The sequence below is a fragment of the Anabrus simplex genome, chromosome 12 (genome assembly GCF_040414725.1).
Source record: "Anabrus simplex isolate iqAnaSimp1 chromosome 12, ASM4041472v1, whole genome shotgun sequence".
NCBI lineage: Eukaryota > Metazoa > Arthropoda > Insecta > Orthoptera > Tettigoniidae > Anabrus > Anabrus simplex.
In genome coordinates, this window is record NC_090276.1 from 76,530,431 (window position 1) to 76,545,984 (window position 15,554).

The 15,554-nt window shown below is 40.5% G+C and overlaps 1 protein-coding gene across 4 annotated transcripts in view; it reads left to right on the top strand.

Annotated features, from left to right (window-relative positions):
* The window catches only part of LOC136884447 (nudC domain-containing protein 1), a 76,406-nt gene that overhangs the window by 22,760 nt on the left and 38,092 nt on the right, over positions 1–15,554 (top strand). For 3 of the 4 annotated variants that reach the window (XM_067156622.2, XM_067156621.2, XM_068229855.1), the window contains 2 exons: positions 8,018–8,162; positions 12,966–13,088. In XM_067156622.2, coding sequence (XP_067012723.2) covers positions 8,018–8,162; positions 12,966–13,088 — 268 coding nt within the window. The remainder of the gene's footprint in view (positions 1–8,017; positions 8,163–12,965; positions 13,089–15,554) is intronic. The other variant, XM_067156623.2, reaches the window with a different exon arrangement.

Consider the following 15,554-nt stretch of genomic DNA (forward strand, 5'->3'; position numbering starts at 1 on the left):
CTAAGTTATAATACTGATTCATTAAACTAATCATCCGACTCGTTGGCTGAATGGTCAGCGTACTGGCCTTCGGTTCAGAAGGTCCCGGTTTGATTCCCGGCCGGGTCGGGGATTTTAACCATAATTGGTTAATTCCAATGGCACAGGGGCTAGGTATATGTGTTGTCTTCATCATCATTTCATCCTCATCACGATGCACAGGTCGCCTACGGGAGTCAAATAGAAAGACCTGCACCTGGCGAGCCGAACCCGTCCTGGGATATCCCGGCACTGAAAGCCATACGACATTTCATTTCATTAAACTAATAAACAAAAGAACCTAATAGCCTACCTATTTACTAGCTAGTTACTTTGGAATTATGTTTTGACTACCTCTTTAACACTGCAAATAAATCCATATACCGTATTTACTCGCGTATTAGACCCCCTCGCATATTAGACCCCCCCTGGCTTTTCGAGACGAAGAAAATGAAAAAAATACATCTCGCCTATGAGACCCCCCAACGTAATTCGTCAGAGAACGATGACGATTCCGCTTCGAAGCGGGTGCAAGTCTTATTGCAGCTCTGATGACTTCGCACAAATTTGTGAATAGTTTCGTCCGTACGACCTACGCAATGGAAAACGCGTCAAATCCATACGGTACATCTGTGTTTCGTAGTTAAGAAATGCCCGCCTCTGTGGCGTAGGTCTACTGCAACTCTGATGACGTCGCACAAATAGATGAATAGGCCTAGCTTCGTGTCCAACCCGCGTATTGCAAGCATGCATCAGTCATGCTGTATGTCTGTGTTTTGTAGTTAATAATGTCCGCCAGCGTAATGACTTACTTGACTTAATTCCTGTTGTTCCTTGTGGAACATAGGGCATCAACAAAGCATCTCTATCTGATCCTGTTGCCTACCAACCTCTTCACCTCTCTCCAGGTCTTGCCTTCTTCCATTGCCTCCATGTCGCCAGCGTAATGGTTAGCACAACTAGTTGCTGTTTTCAGGGGTCTGACTTCGATTCCCGGTACCGTACTGCCAGAGATTTATGAATGGCAGGAAGGTTGATATGCGGTAAAAGCGGTACATGTAACTCCCCTCCACTGGGGGTGTGTCTAAAAAGAGCTTACTTTAGTTGAGAAATGTCCGCGGTTGTTGCTGTTTATACAGCAGGTGAGATCATTAACAAAGTGGTCGTTTAATATCTCGTAACTCGGGCCAATAAAGGTAGGCCTATATAAAAGATATCCAATTAAAACGATTGTTTTACTCGCCAATGTACCTAACAAATAATAATAATAATAATAATTTTATGTCCACACGTACTTTAAACGATTTTCGGAGACGTCAAACAAAACATACTAGGGTATGCGTTAATAAAAAAAGAGATGAACAAATGTACAAAATTAAACATTATGATAATAAAACGCATTACTGCCACACCTGTAGGTATCCATAAATGCGGTATATTTTCCTGTTATTTATTTTTATTTTTCCGTCGAACTTTTGGCACTGTCAGGGCGGTAATATACCTCACCTAAACAATGTGGTCTGTCTTATCTCATGGACAGCTGTTTACGCAAATCCTGAAGTAATAAATGTAGAGAAAAAGCATGAAATATATTTAATAATACGGGTCTGTGTTTCAACTACCGCAGTTATCAAAAGAGTGTTTCCAGTTACTATATATTACATTCGGAAGTACAACTCGTAACATACGCTAGTTATCAGCTGATGGTATGGCATGCCTTCTACAATACGGCTTTATTTGGAAGGAGTGGCTTATGCTACCGGGAATATCAGGGACCATCTGGTACCGAGCTCGATAGCTGCAGTCGCTTAAGTGCGGCCAGTATCCAGTATTTGGGAGATAGTAGGTTCGAACCCCACTGTCGGCAGCCCTGAAAATGGTTTTCCGTGGTTTCCCATTTTCACACCAGGCAAATGCTGGGGCTGTACCTTAATTAAGGCCACGGCCGCTTCCTTCCCACTCCTAGCCCTTTCCTGTCCCATCGTCGCCGTAAGACCTATCTGTGTCGGAGCGACGTAAAACAACTAGCAAAAAAAAAAAAAAAAAAAAAAAGGGACCATCTGGGAATAGATTTACACTGTTTAGACTCTATAGACGGGAACAAAATTATTTTTAAAAGGTTCAAAAAGACGGGACCTTGTATGCTCTTGACTGCAGTGCATGGCTCAAAGAGAGTGAAGCATGCCTGACGCAAATGGCAAGAGATAGTAGTGAAGATGCCGGGCTGAGTGGCTCAGACGGTTAAGGCGCTGGCCTTCTGACCCCAAGTTGGCAGGTTCGATCCTGGCTCAGTCCGGTGGTATTTGAAGGTGCTCAAATACGTCAGCCTCGTGTCGGTAGATTTACGGGCACGTAAAAGAACTCCTGCGGGACTAACTTCCGGCACCTCGGCGTCTCCGAAAACCGTAAAAGAGTAGTTAGTGGGACGTAAAACAAATAACATTATTATTAGTAGTGAAGATGACGTCACTTAGAATGCCGACACGCCGCTAGAATGGCAGGGAAGTTGGCTGCACAAGGCGATAATTCAAATGAAAGCAGTGATCAGGTTTACTGTGTGGTAGGCCTACTGCTGAACTGACAGACAAATGAATGGCCATTAAGTTCTTTTGTATCAATATTTAATTATATGATAACATGATACCCTTATCCCTTTCTTCTACGGGATCGAGTATGAAGTGAGACGAATCTTTGTAGCGAGTTTTTACGGCTGCATGCCCTTCCTGACGTCAACCTCATCAGAGGAATTAATGAAGATGTAACGAATGACATGATATGAGTAACTGAAACGGACTTTTATATGTACCGTAGGCCTAAAAGTCGTGTTCACCTTTTGTCTTTTTACGTTTAAAAATACTGCCTTCCGACGAAAATAGCCAGTATAACTTAAATACATTTTAAGTTTATTAAATAATAGTATAGAATGTTTACACGTACAATTTGTAGCTCTTTATAGCCTAGAAGTCATGTGTTCGCTGCACAAAATTTTGAGGTTATCGCATATTGGACCCCCCTTTATTATTTTTGGCAGTAAAAGTGGGGAAAAAAGGGGTCTAATACGCGAGTAAATACGGTATTATTTAAACCTCCCTGTAAGAAGAGGACAGTGAATGCAAATAGGTATTATTTTCAAATGAGCTGAGGGCGAGATCCCGTCTTAGCGCACGATTCTTTCAGTATGCCATGGCTCTGTATGTCTCGCCCACAGCGGAAGTTCGGCTCCCCGCCAATGTCCAGTGTTACAAGTTATTATTCTCGTGGAACTACATGCTCGGAAATATGCAAGTACCACATGTCATGGAAAGATGGAGATCGTGTTTTTAGACTGACATTGATTTTTAATCCATTTTATCATCACATGTTTTAATTTAATATTGTCCACAAAACAAATGACTTTGTATTCTAATTTGAGCCTTACGTTATTAATTGTCTTTTCTCACATGTTTATTGTATATTGAAGTTTAGCATTTTAGGTTTAACAAAAGGCTGAGGATGCTCTCTAGTAAGGGCGAAACATGTACCATTAATCTATGTATATAGCTGTTTTATAAATGTAACCACAGAACAGTGTGTTGTATTGAAAAGGTGGAACGTTAAAAATACCTTTGTTATTTCTTATATGAATGTCCAGTGTGCCGATAATGAACCGTGTGTGTTGTGTCTCACTGATTCGTGAGTGAACCACTCAGCACTGTCTGCTGCGAGTCAACTGAATCGTGTGCCGTAAGCTTGCCGTTCCTGTGAATCGATTCGCTCGTACACTTGAATGAATCGATGCACTGCTTCGAATCATACACTCAGTAGCCATCACTACTAGAGAGGTCATTCCTAAGAGCCCTTGCAGTTGATGTTGGACATCAGCGAGCCGACTGGGCTGGAGATGTAACCTGAGGACTGCCCGAACGAGGCCTATCGTTCACATTTCCCATCTCTCTGTACTTTCTCCACACCTTAGATGCGCTGCCTTGTGTGGCATTTAACTGATCATTAACATCTTGCTGTTTATGGCCAAAAGTAAAGCCACTATCTGAATCTTATCAAATGTTTGTATTCATCTATGTGGCTTGTCACTACAAGGCACAACACAAACGCAACAGAGTTTGGTAATGTGAGACAATGGACCATCTGCTACAGCACTCAGGGTAACTTTACATGACTAGTATACGAGCAGAAAGCATGTCTGTAGTAAACACTGTCGTATTTCAGGGTTGTAATGTACCTATGTGAGTGTGTCATGAAATATCTCAGAATACTCATTTTGGGAGTATTCCAAACTTTTGTTAAGGTGTATGATTTCATTAATGTTAGAAATGTACAAGGAGAAAACCCTTCAAAAGATTAAACATTTATTTAACAGGAATTTGTTGGCTTTCACCTTACAAAAGAAAGTATTAATGACAAATTTGTGCTATTTTTTTAAACACAGTTTCAGCATTCTGTTTTACTGTACCAAAGGGTGGAGAAACAGATATTGTTTGGGTGATCTGTTGTTGGGTAAACATCAAACGTGTCACCAGGGATCTATTGCATGGAGCGTTGAATAGACTTTTATCTCTCCTGCGATAAAGCAACTACCTCTGCAATGTTCGGGATCTGGAGGCTGATGTTCTGCACTGAGGGAAGCAACTGGGCTACTGTTGCTGCAGGGTGACCTGGGAACTCATTCTTATGTAATTGTATAATGCTACCAACATCTTACTATCATTGAAAGACTACTCTGGCATCAGAAAGTCCAGCTGTGGACCTTTGCCATAATTTAGCATGCTATTCATTCTTTTTGTTACAGGCGACTGTACCAGTAGCTCACAGATGTGTGTCATCCAGCAAACTCTGCTGCATTACCGAGTCACAATAGATACCATACCAAAGTTCAATACAACCCTCTGTGTTATTTGATCTGGTTATCTGGGTTTTTTTTTTTTTTTTTTAATTTTTTTTTTTTTTTTTTACAGCTAGGGAAGAGAAATCAAGCCAGATAGTCTTAACAGCGTTATTCAGCTAGGGAAGAGAAATCAAGCCAGATAATCTTAACAGCGTTTGCTTGGATGATTCTTGAATGTTCCATCCTTGTCTATTACGTAGGCAAATCAATAAGTATCTGCAATTTTGCTCTAATTGTCTTTAGGTTGGCTCAATGGCATTGTTTGCTCACCAGCTGCTAGATGGCACCGTTGTCTACATCTTTGGTAGGTTTCAGCGTTATCAGATCAGTACAGTTGCCCTGTTGCTATGTAAAGATGGCCATGCCACTCTCTGTTTGCACCAAGAAAGAACAGCGTTCCGTAACCTGTTTTTTGTGGTCTGAGGGTGTACCAGGAATGGAAATTCATAGAAAACTTTCAGCGTAATACGGGGACATTGTTTTGCCAAAGCAGATGCTTCCATTCCATGCTCTGAAGTTTGCTTTCTGGCTCGAAGTGGTGATTCCATGTTTCATCTCCAATGATGACCTATTTCAGAAATGTTTCACCTTCGTTAGCATGACGGTACAGTAGTTGCTGACATTGTCACACAATTGCGCGTGTTTCTGCTCTTCATTGAGTTGTTTTGGAAACCATTTCAAACAGACTTTGTGAAAGTCAAGCCTCTTATGTATGATTTCATACGCAGAAACATGGCTAATGTGCAAATGGTTTGCCACATCATCAACAGATACTCTTCTGTTATTCAGGATCATATCACGCACTTGTTAAATATAGGCATTAGTTACGGCTGCAGATGGACGCCCAAATTTCTCCTCATACTTCATGCTCGTGCGACCCTTTTTAACTGTTTCAATCCACTGGTAAACACTTCGCTGTTGCAAAACATTGTTACTGTATTCTTCTATGAATTTCCGCTCCTGGTACACCCTCAGACCACAAAAAACTGATTGCAGAATGCTGTTCTTCATTGGTGCAAACAGAGTGTGGCACGACCAAATTTACGTCACAACAGTTCAAGCCATACTGATCTGATAACGCTGAAACCTACCGCAGATGTAGACAACGGTGCCATCTACCGGTTGCCGAGCACACAACGCCATAGAGCCAACCTAAAGACAATGAGAGCGAAATAGCAGATACTTATTGACTTGCCCTTGTATGTAGCTGAGTTGTGTCTGTAAGATAGCAAGAGGTTAAATGCATATATATTACTCCGATGCCTTTGCTGGCAGGACGTAGTGTTTACAGTGCACTATGTCTTCTGGTATGGGCTAGAGGAATGTTGTTACTTTCATTGATCTGTCTCAGCCTTATCCTTGGCTTTGACAAGATGAAAGTGACTGAGGTATGAGTGATGCTAGTAATGCCATTCCTTATGCAGCCAGTCCCTGCTATGAATGGTGTGAAAATGTTGCTCATAGGGTCAGTTGGTGCATGCATTTCAGTGGGCTTGGCAGACTGATATGTAATAGCAACTTGTGGCTCAGCGAGGAAAGCAACGGGAAACTACCTCACTCCTCATTTCCCTAGTACACCTCTTCAGTGATGCCTAGGCCATTTATGACAGCTGATGGCAGAGCTGTTGAGGATCCAACCAGCCTTCGGACTGAGGACTAAACATACATACACAGGAGTTAATCAAATATACCCATTATTCTATATTTTCTTTATGAGTGCTATGAGGATTGGTGAGAACAGAAAAAACACCACAGAAACTTTTAAAGTAGTAAGATACGAAAAAATAATGAATGTGGCTAACACTACTGGATTTAACAATGAAAACCAGCATTCAGTGTTGGCAGTTCTGGCTCAACAATTTGTGTGTGCTGGCTTTATCGGCTCAATACAAACACATAATTTGGGGCTGCTTGGTGAAATGGTTAGGAAAATATTTAATTTAAATACAAACCATGATATTTAAACAACAGCATCTAGTCTTATATGTATTTGTTAAATTTTCCTTTCTGTATTCGCTGCTGCATATTGTATGAGATTATTATTACAAATCCGTAAAGGCATTATAATATAGTGTTTAAGTTAGCATTGTTCGAAGTAATTTATATAAAATGTAATTCATTAGCCTTTTGTCGTGCATAAGATGCCTTGCTAATAGTTCACCCAAAACTATGTAGAGCATAGCACAATAGTATGGTTGTCTTCAGAAGTTTGTGGACTATTTCGCATCTGTCTGTCCACCTCTAGCCTTTATGTACAGGGTAACCTAGGTTCCTGTGAAAATCTTTATGTAAAAACTTCCATATTTGGTGACCATTTCCCCATGGAATGATCAGCAAATTGTTTTTCCGGGTTGGAGCATGTTGTTCTGTGTCTCAGTCAAGGCAACAGATGTCTCCTCTGGCAGTCAAGATCAACTATGATGGTGGTCATTGTCCGTCACCTTATACCGGGTGGTATGAATAAACCCTGATATAAGAGCAGGAGTATATTCTCAGCCCAAGTAGTATGTACTCCATTTAGTAAGAATAAGAAGGTTGTACTCAGCGCACGGCCATGTGGATCATTTGAAATGCTGCGTAAGATTGTCATCATACATAACCTCAACTATTGAGATTCAATTTTCGTACAGTCTGCATGCACATGAAGTTTTATTTTACTCATAGCCATAGCAAATATTCCGCCAATAACACTTTGCAGGAAAGATAAGGTCCAACGCTCCAGAGTCTGTTTAAAACAAATTATTGGCAATATACCGGTACTGTAGAAGGTGCGATAACGTGAAAGATAAATAATACAAAAATGAGAGTGTGATAAAAAGTGTCATTTTAAAGCATGTAGCCTACGGTACATTAAGTTTCATAGTATTTCTTCATTAGCATAATATCTGAAGCTTTGAAATTTCAACATACCACTTTACTACCTCACCAGATGGCAAAATAAACCAAATCTGTGGCTGAGTTTTAATTCATTTTGTGGGACAACACCAAAGTGTGTTACCGGGGACCTTTATCATTTCAACCGTACGATATGGAGTCGGGCCACATTCAAACCAAAGAGGATGAACATAAAACAACAACAGTCCAGTGTGTTCTTAGTGAAACGTGTATCATTTCCAGGCTGGAGGTTGTTCTCGTCAAACAGGAGACGGGGCTCATGTGGTCGGAGCTGGTCGTGGGCGACACCAAGGGGGAACACGTGATGGACCCAGCTCTCGTCGAGGAGGTCCACCGTCGATTGGCGCATCTCTGTTCCAGTGAAGAGGTATGTCTGCAGAGTATAGAACAATCAGTGAAGCAGTGCATGTCTTTCCCCATTATAAAATACTCTTGGTTAAAAATCACTAAACTATGATATCTTCACATTTAGCTCCTCATATTTCCACTGTTGTTTGAATCCAAACCTCAGTATTCATCCCTAAAGTTCAGTTTCCTCTCATGAACATAACACACAATCGACTTCTACACGTGCAATATATATGCGTCGTTCATCAACATGTAACTACTCCTTTCAAGAGTTTGATTTGATTTTTATTCCAGGTAGTGGTAGAAATTTCACTTCTGTATTTTCCCTTAAGCTGTCTTGCCCAAATTTCCTCGTCTATGACCAGCTTGTGTGAATGTTGCTATGAATGTAGTTACGATTGTTTACAGTAAGATCGTCATGCTTTTTGAAATTTATACTAAGTATCATTATGTAGTTAAGTGGTGAAACTATTTAACAGAATATTTGAAGGAGGGGAATTTCCGAAATCTTGGCAAGAGGGAGTGATCTGCCCAATCTACAAGAAGAAAGGAGATAACCAAATAATTACAGGGGTATTACATTGCTGGATACATTAAGTAAAATTTATACAGGTGTGTTAGCAAAAAGGTTAATGAAGTGGGCAGAGGGGGGATCGATTCTGGAGAGATTTCAGTCAGGCTTTAGAGAAAGGATGAGGACAACAGATAATATTTTTGTAGTGAAAACAATAATGGATAAGTATATAAAAAAGAAAGGTGGAAAATTGTACATTACTGCCATTGACTTGGAGAAAGCATTTGATTCCGTGAGCAGAGGGGTGGTCGTGCCAAGATGAGAAGGATAGGGGTGTCTCAGAAGATGACGAGCGGTTGAAAACGTATATTTAGAAGTGCTCAATTAAAACTAAGGAGGGAGCAGTATTTGGGGAAATATTCTCTTAAGTAGGGCTGAAACAGGGTTGCAATTTGTCACCAGTACTGTTCCTACTGTTTATAAATGATGTCTTCCAATCGAAAAGTTTTGAGGCAGGGGTTTACCCAAGTCTTGAGAACCAGGATATTCCGGGTCTCATTTTTGCTGACGACATCCTTCTGCTCACTTTGACACCCAATAGTATGCAGGGTAGTATAAATGTAGTGGTAAATTACTGTAAAGAGTGGAATTTAAAAATTAATGCTTAGAAAACCAAGGTAATGGTGTGCAAGAAAGGATATAAATTATCAAAGAATGAAAAATGGTGGATGGGCGAGACGAGGTTAGAAGTTGTCAAGAAAGTGGAATACTTGGGTTTGATATTAAGTGGAAATGGGAAATGGACAGAGCAAATAAAAAGATCGAAACTAAAAGGTATGAGTGCACTGTCAGCCATTAACATACTGGAGAAGAAGATGCCCAACACAGACTACAGAGTGTATAAAAATGTTTTTAATGCAGTGGTTAAATCTAGAGTGTTGTACGGAGCGGAAATTTGGGGAGTTGAAGGGAGGGTTGATTCACTTGATACAATTATGAGTAGATTTGGTAAGATAATTATGGGTCTACCCAGTTGTACAGCTAACTGTGGAGTGAGAATGATGTGCAAAGATATAAGTCTGCAAGTGGATATTATTAAAAGGATAATAAGGTATTGGCTGAGAATGAAGCCGCGAGAAGGGGGCGAAGTATTACAGATAGCTTATCAACACCAAATGAAACAACAGAACCAAGGATACTGGGTGGATGAAGTACGGGACATTTTGGAAATGATAGGAATGGGATATTACTGGAAAAGAGACTGTATAGAGAAGTTGAGAATATGTAAAAAAATAGTTCTAAGAATTAAGGATATTGAAAAGCAGTGTATTGATACACAATGTAGAAGTAAGAGGTCATTAGAAGAATTTTGTAATGTAAGTGGGAGAATGAGAATTAATGTAGAGATTATAACAAAAAAAGGGAATGAGGGGTATAATACGGTGGTTAATGGGGATACATAAAAATAAAGCAAGACAAAATTATCTAATAGTTAAATGCTATGTAAACTATACATTGACCACTATGGCTTTATAACTGTGTTATTATGTGGCCATTGGCTGCATTAAATATTATTATAAAAATAAAGCATACAGACAAAACAGAGATGAAAATAAATGTTTACTATGTTCTGAAGAAATGGGATGGGCACACCTGATAAGATTGTTCAATGACAAAGCAAATACGAGAGAAATTTATAGATGAGAAGGATGTAAAGAAAATTGAGAACGAAAACCAATTGTATACAGTTGTAAAGTTATTGAACAGAGAATGGATGCACCCGGGGAGAATCGCAAAATTATTTAACATTATTAGGGAAATGTGGAGCAGGAAACTGAGGGAAGGAAAGGATGTGGTACAGGTCAGCCAGGAACTGAATAGTACCTAAGGTAGCCTAGACAATATAACTCCGTTGAAGTCTAGAGCCATTAGGTGCATAGGCTTAAGGTATAGTATGGAACTACCTTGTTGCAGTAGGTCTATTAGTCTGCCGTATTGCTGAATACTTTTCAAAATGCCATCTATCAATGTAACTCCGACATTCAGTTTACATTATTCTTTCTCTGTTCAATCTCTAACCATCTGTTTTATATTAATAATCATTGAATGTACCAGTTATTAACACAATTCTCAATACTTATCTCAAGTTACTCCTTCTAATTTTGTATACTGCATGTATCACAAATTATGAAACGGTTACAATAAATAATACCCTCTCCCTAATCTATGGTTTTCGAGATTAAGGGAGACGGGTGTCTTTGATTTGATTTGTAATTACTGCTTATTTATGTTGCTGTAAAAATTAGCATGTAGTTAAGTGACAGAGGATGCAAGCCTTAATTTCGCCACTTATGAAGGCAGTAAATAAATAGGTGGAACACTGAAAGGTATGTTTCAGGCGACAAGGAGGGTCTCCACACTAGTTCTAGATCTAAAGGGTGCTTCTTTTAGCAGCACCACTCAAACCAACAGTCCTCACCTCAGAGGGTTGAGCATTAAGAGGTCATGTTTAGTTAGTGTGACGAATCCTCTCAGCCGTTACTCTAGGCTCTCTGTCGGATAGCTCCTCAGTTTTTCTAAACAAGCTGAGTGCACCTCAGATCTAGGTAATAATCCCTGACCTGGACTCTGGGTAAAAAGCAGACTTTTATGCCTAGACTGCCATGGCAGGTTACTGAATTAACACTCAATCGTATGCCAGGTTGCACATCAGATAAATCATAGAATGGTATTTCTCTTGAAACTAAGAGACTTTTTGTTTTTTACTTCACCGACACAGGTAGATCTTATGGTGATAGTGGAATAGGAAAGGGGTAAGAAGCAAGTGGACCATTGCCTTAATTAAAGTACAGCCCCAGGATTGGCCTGCTGTGAAAATGGAAATCCAGCTTCAGTTTTGCAGATAGTGGGGTTCAAACCCACTATCTCCTGAAAGTGAACTGACAGCTAATTGATCTGAACTGCACAGCCAGCTTGTTCGGTAACTTATTTATTTAATTGTATGGTGATTTTATAAAATAAATGTACAAGGCAGAATCAAACTTCAAAATCCATCCTTCTCAGCCATTCAGTTAAACCGGGTGTGAGAACGAACAAATTGTCAGGAATGAAGAGGACAGCGTTGAACCAGGTGCTCAATCGTCTGTTCTTCCAGGTTACAATCACACACTGATGAACTGATCCAAGCCCACTTGTGCCTGAAATAATTGCAACAACCATGACCAGTTCTTAACCTGTTGGTATGTCACCAAAAGTTCCTCGGTAGGTCAAAACCCGTTATCTTCTTTGTGGAATCAAAATGGTGGACACTTGTTCCCAATGTTTTTGTTGACTACTCATGCTTCCAGCTTTCATTTAGGTCAAATCCATCTGCAATGAGTTGCCCTGCAGTGACACTTGCTGGTCTTCTTGATTGCAGTCGTTGCAGTGACGGATGACAGAATTCTTGGTGCAGTGGCAAGGAGGGTGATGCAAAGATTTTCTTAGCTTCCCTTAGTAGAGCTTGCTTCTGCCTTGAGTGAGGTGAAGGGATGTGATTCAGCAGAGGTAACCAGTGTCATGGAGTTGATTTGATGGTACCAGTAATGCAATGAATTGTATCGTTGAATTTTGTGTCTACCTTCTTCACATGTACGCTTTCCAACCAGATAGAAGCACAGTACTTAGCAGCCGAATAGACAAGGCTGATGCCAGTTAAACGTAGACAATCAGCAGAGGCCCCCCAGGAGGTACCACAGAGCTTATGCAGTATGTTGTTTCTTTCGGCAACTTTATGATAAAGCTTAGTGATGTGCTCTTTGAAGTTCAGGGTTCTATCTAAAGTGACTCCAAGAAAGGATTGTAGCTCAGCTTTCATTCATTGAGCAGAACTCTTGGTTTGTAGTTTGCAGCACGATTCCGTAGGTGGAAACTAAGAGACAAATATATAACTTGCTTGGCATTAAAGGAGATGCTCAGAGTGAAATCCCTGAGCTCTCTCAGATATTTGGCACCTAAACAGGTTTGCACTCTCCTTGCAATAACATGCCGAATGTCTCTTGTAGTTCTTCCCTTGTGTGACGGTTCTTGGTGTGCAGGTAATAATCGTAGGGAATTGACGAGGCCAGTAATCGCACAATCCTCGAGAACGTCCATTGTGTGCCATTATTCTAATGTGAACATAACATTTTACAAAACACTTTGATAAACTGCACATGTTAGGACTATTGGGATGGTAGTAAGGAACTTCCTGTATCACCAGCCTTAGAGTGCCTACCTTGCACAGCTTTAAAATAAAGTATTTGCTGATGCTGGTGTTTCTTTCCGCAGCAGAAGGAGCGCGGCTGTACTCCTGGATTCAACTCGGACCAACTGGAGGAATGTGACGCTCCACCAAATACCATGGCCGTCCTCAGCAGATTTGAACCCATCACGCACAAGGCCTCCCATCAGGTTTGTACATTTGTGATTCCTTTCATTCTGTTTTGTAATGCACTGGCATCTTATAAACATATGTCTGGAATGTAGTTGTAAGATATAATCCACCTCATAGCCATCCCTAATTGGGAATCACTTCATGTGAACAATATTTCCTTTATCTGTTGTTTGGGTGTAAAAGAGGTTTGACCGAGCTCGATAGCTGCAATAGCTTAAGTGCGGCCCGTATCCAGTATTCGGGAGATAGTGGCTTCGAACCCCACTGTCGGCAGCCCTGATGATGGTTTTCTGTGGTTTCCCATTTTCACACTAGGCAAGTGCTTAATTAATTAATTAATTAATTAATTAATTAATTAAGGCCACGGCCACTTCCTTCCCATTCCTAGCTCTTTCCTGTCCCATCGTCGCCATAAGACCTATCTGTGTCGGTGCAACGTAAAGCAACTCACAGAGAGGTTTGAGTTAAATTACTTCTTCATTTTCCGTTTCCAGTCTTCTGAGTCGGGTTGTGAATGAAGGACCTCCGCAGTTTTCAATCTCTCCACCACTCCCTTTCTTCCTCCAATATTTTTTGCACTTTTACTCCTCTCTTCTCTATACTCTCCTTCACCGTATCCATTCACCTCTTTCTAAGCCTTCCCCATTCTCTTCCTTCTGTTATTTTCACTATAAATACGTTGGAACTGTATCCTCTTCCATTCTCATCATGTGTCCGTACCATTTCAGCTTGCTGGCCTCTATCTGTCTTGCAGTTTAGCAATACAATTCTCTCTCTGATTTCTGTGTTTCTGAATTTATCCCTTCGTGTCTTCCCAATTATTCCTCTAAGGAATTTCAATTCAGCTGCTTGTATTCTACTTTCTTCTCAGAGCCTGAGGAATTCATTTCTGGTTCCCAGCCCTCTTTAGGTTTTTATCAAGGAAAAAAAATCCAATTTGTGGTTTTGCAGGTCAAGGAGTGCAAATGGTGTCAACGATCACCAACAAATTTTTCAGTACAGTCTGTGCTATGGTCTGGATGATGTTGCCCAGGATTCTTTTTCTTTCTTTTTTTTATCTGTAGGAAGTTCAGCGTCTCCTTTGGAATTGTCCTCTAGTGCCAATCATAAGACATTGACTCCCAATTTTTATTCTCATACTTCTTTCCGAGAACCACAGTGCATGCTTCATATATGGCCTGTTATATTTTTCTGTTCATTGCTCAGAATTTAAAGAGAATTGTACCGTATTTACGCGAATAATCCCCACACCCTAACTTTAGGAAGGCTGATTTTGAAAAAAAATTGCCAAGATTGACGCAAATAAAACCTGCACCCCAATTTTGTGCCTCAAATTTTATTTAAAATGCGTGGGTATTATTTGCGTAAATACGGTATTTCTGTATTGATCATGTCCACAGTAATAAGGAAATGCCCTTTTTAATTTTCCATCATACCCCCTCCTCTCTCTCTCTCTCTCTCTCTCTCTCTCTCTACGCATGCATGCGCATCACAAGAAAACGGCTTAATAGAATTTTAATGAAGATCGGTATGTAAAGTCGGAGAATGAGGCACTGCAGTCTAGGCTATAATTAATTTTATTCACTCTTGAGTGAAATGGTCGTTTAGGGAAAGGCCTAAAATGTAATTCTGCCGAGATCAATAGCTGCAATAGCTGCAGTCGTGTAAGTGTGGCCGGTATCCAGTATTCGGGAGATAGTGGATTAGAACCCCGCTGTCGGCGGCCCTGAAGATTGTTTTCTGTGGTTTCCTATTTTCACTCTCGGCAAGTGCTGGGACTGTACCTTAAATAAGGCCACGGCCGGTTCCTTCCCACTCCTAGCCCTCTCCCGTCCCATCGTTGCCATAAGACCTATCTGTGCCACTGCGACGTAAAGCAACTTGCAAAAAAAAAAAAAAATGTAATCCTTGAATTTCTATGTTATTAGTGGTCCTATCAATAAATACTACATAACTAAAGTTATGCAGTAAAACCTTGTTGATTTGAAGTTGTTTTGGACGCAAAAACCTGGCTTTGAATAACATTATTTCAAATTAACCGCCAACTCGTAATTCTAATACCAATATAATGGTCCGTTATTGGACATTATAAATTTTCCAGCTAACTCATTCTTGGTTGCCTGCGTTTCGCCCTCGTGTGCTAAGTTAGGCTCGTCAGTTGGGACTTAGCACACCACCCAAGACGCAAGGCTAGTGCATACCGTGGAGGCTACTGCATAGGCTATTTGAAGCCACCAGCAGTGCCAATGCACTGTGAGAGCTATGTCTCATTTCCAAAAATAGATGCCTGCTTGGCCATCAAATGATGTAGATGTTGATTCCCATAGGGAACCTAAAATATTTGTCCTGAATGAGTAAATTTATAATACCAATATAATGGTCCGTTATTGGACATTATAAATTTTCCAGCTAACTCATTCTTGGTTGCCTGCGTTTCGCCCTCGTGTGCTAAGTTAGGCTCGTCAGTTGGGACTTAGCACACC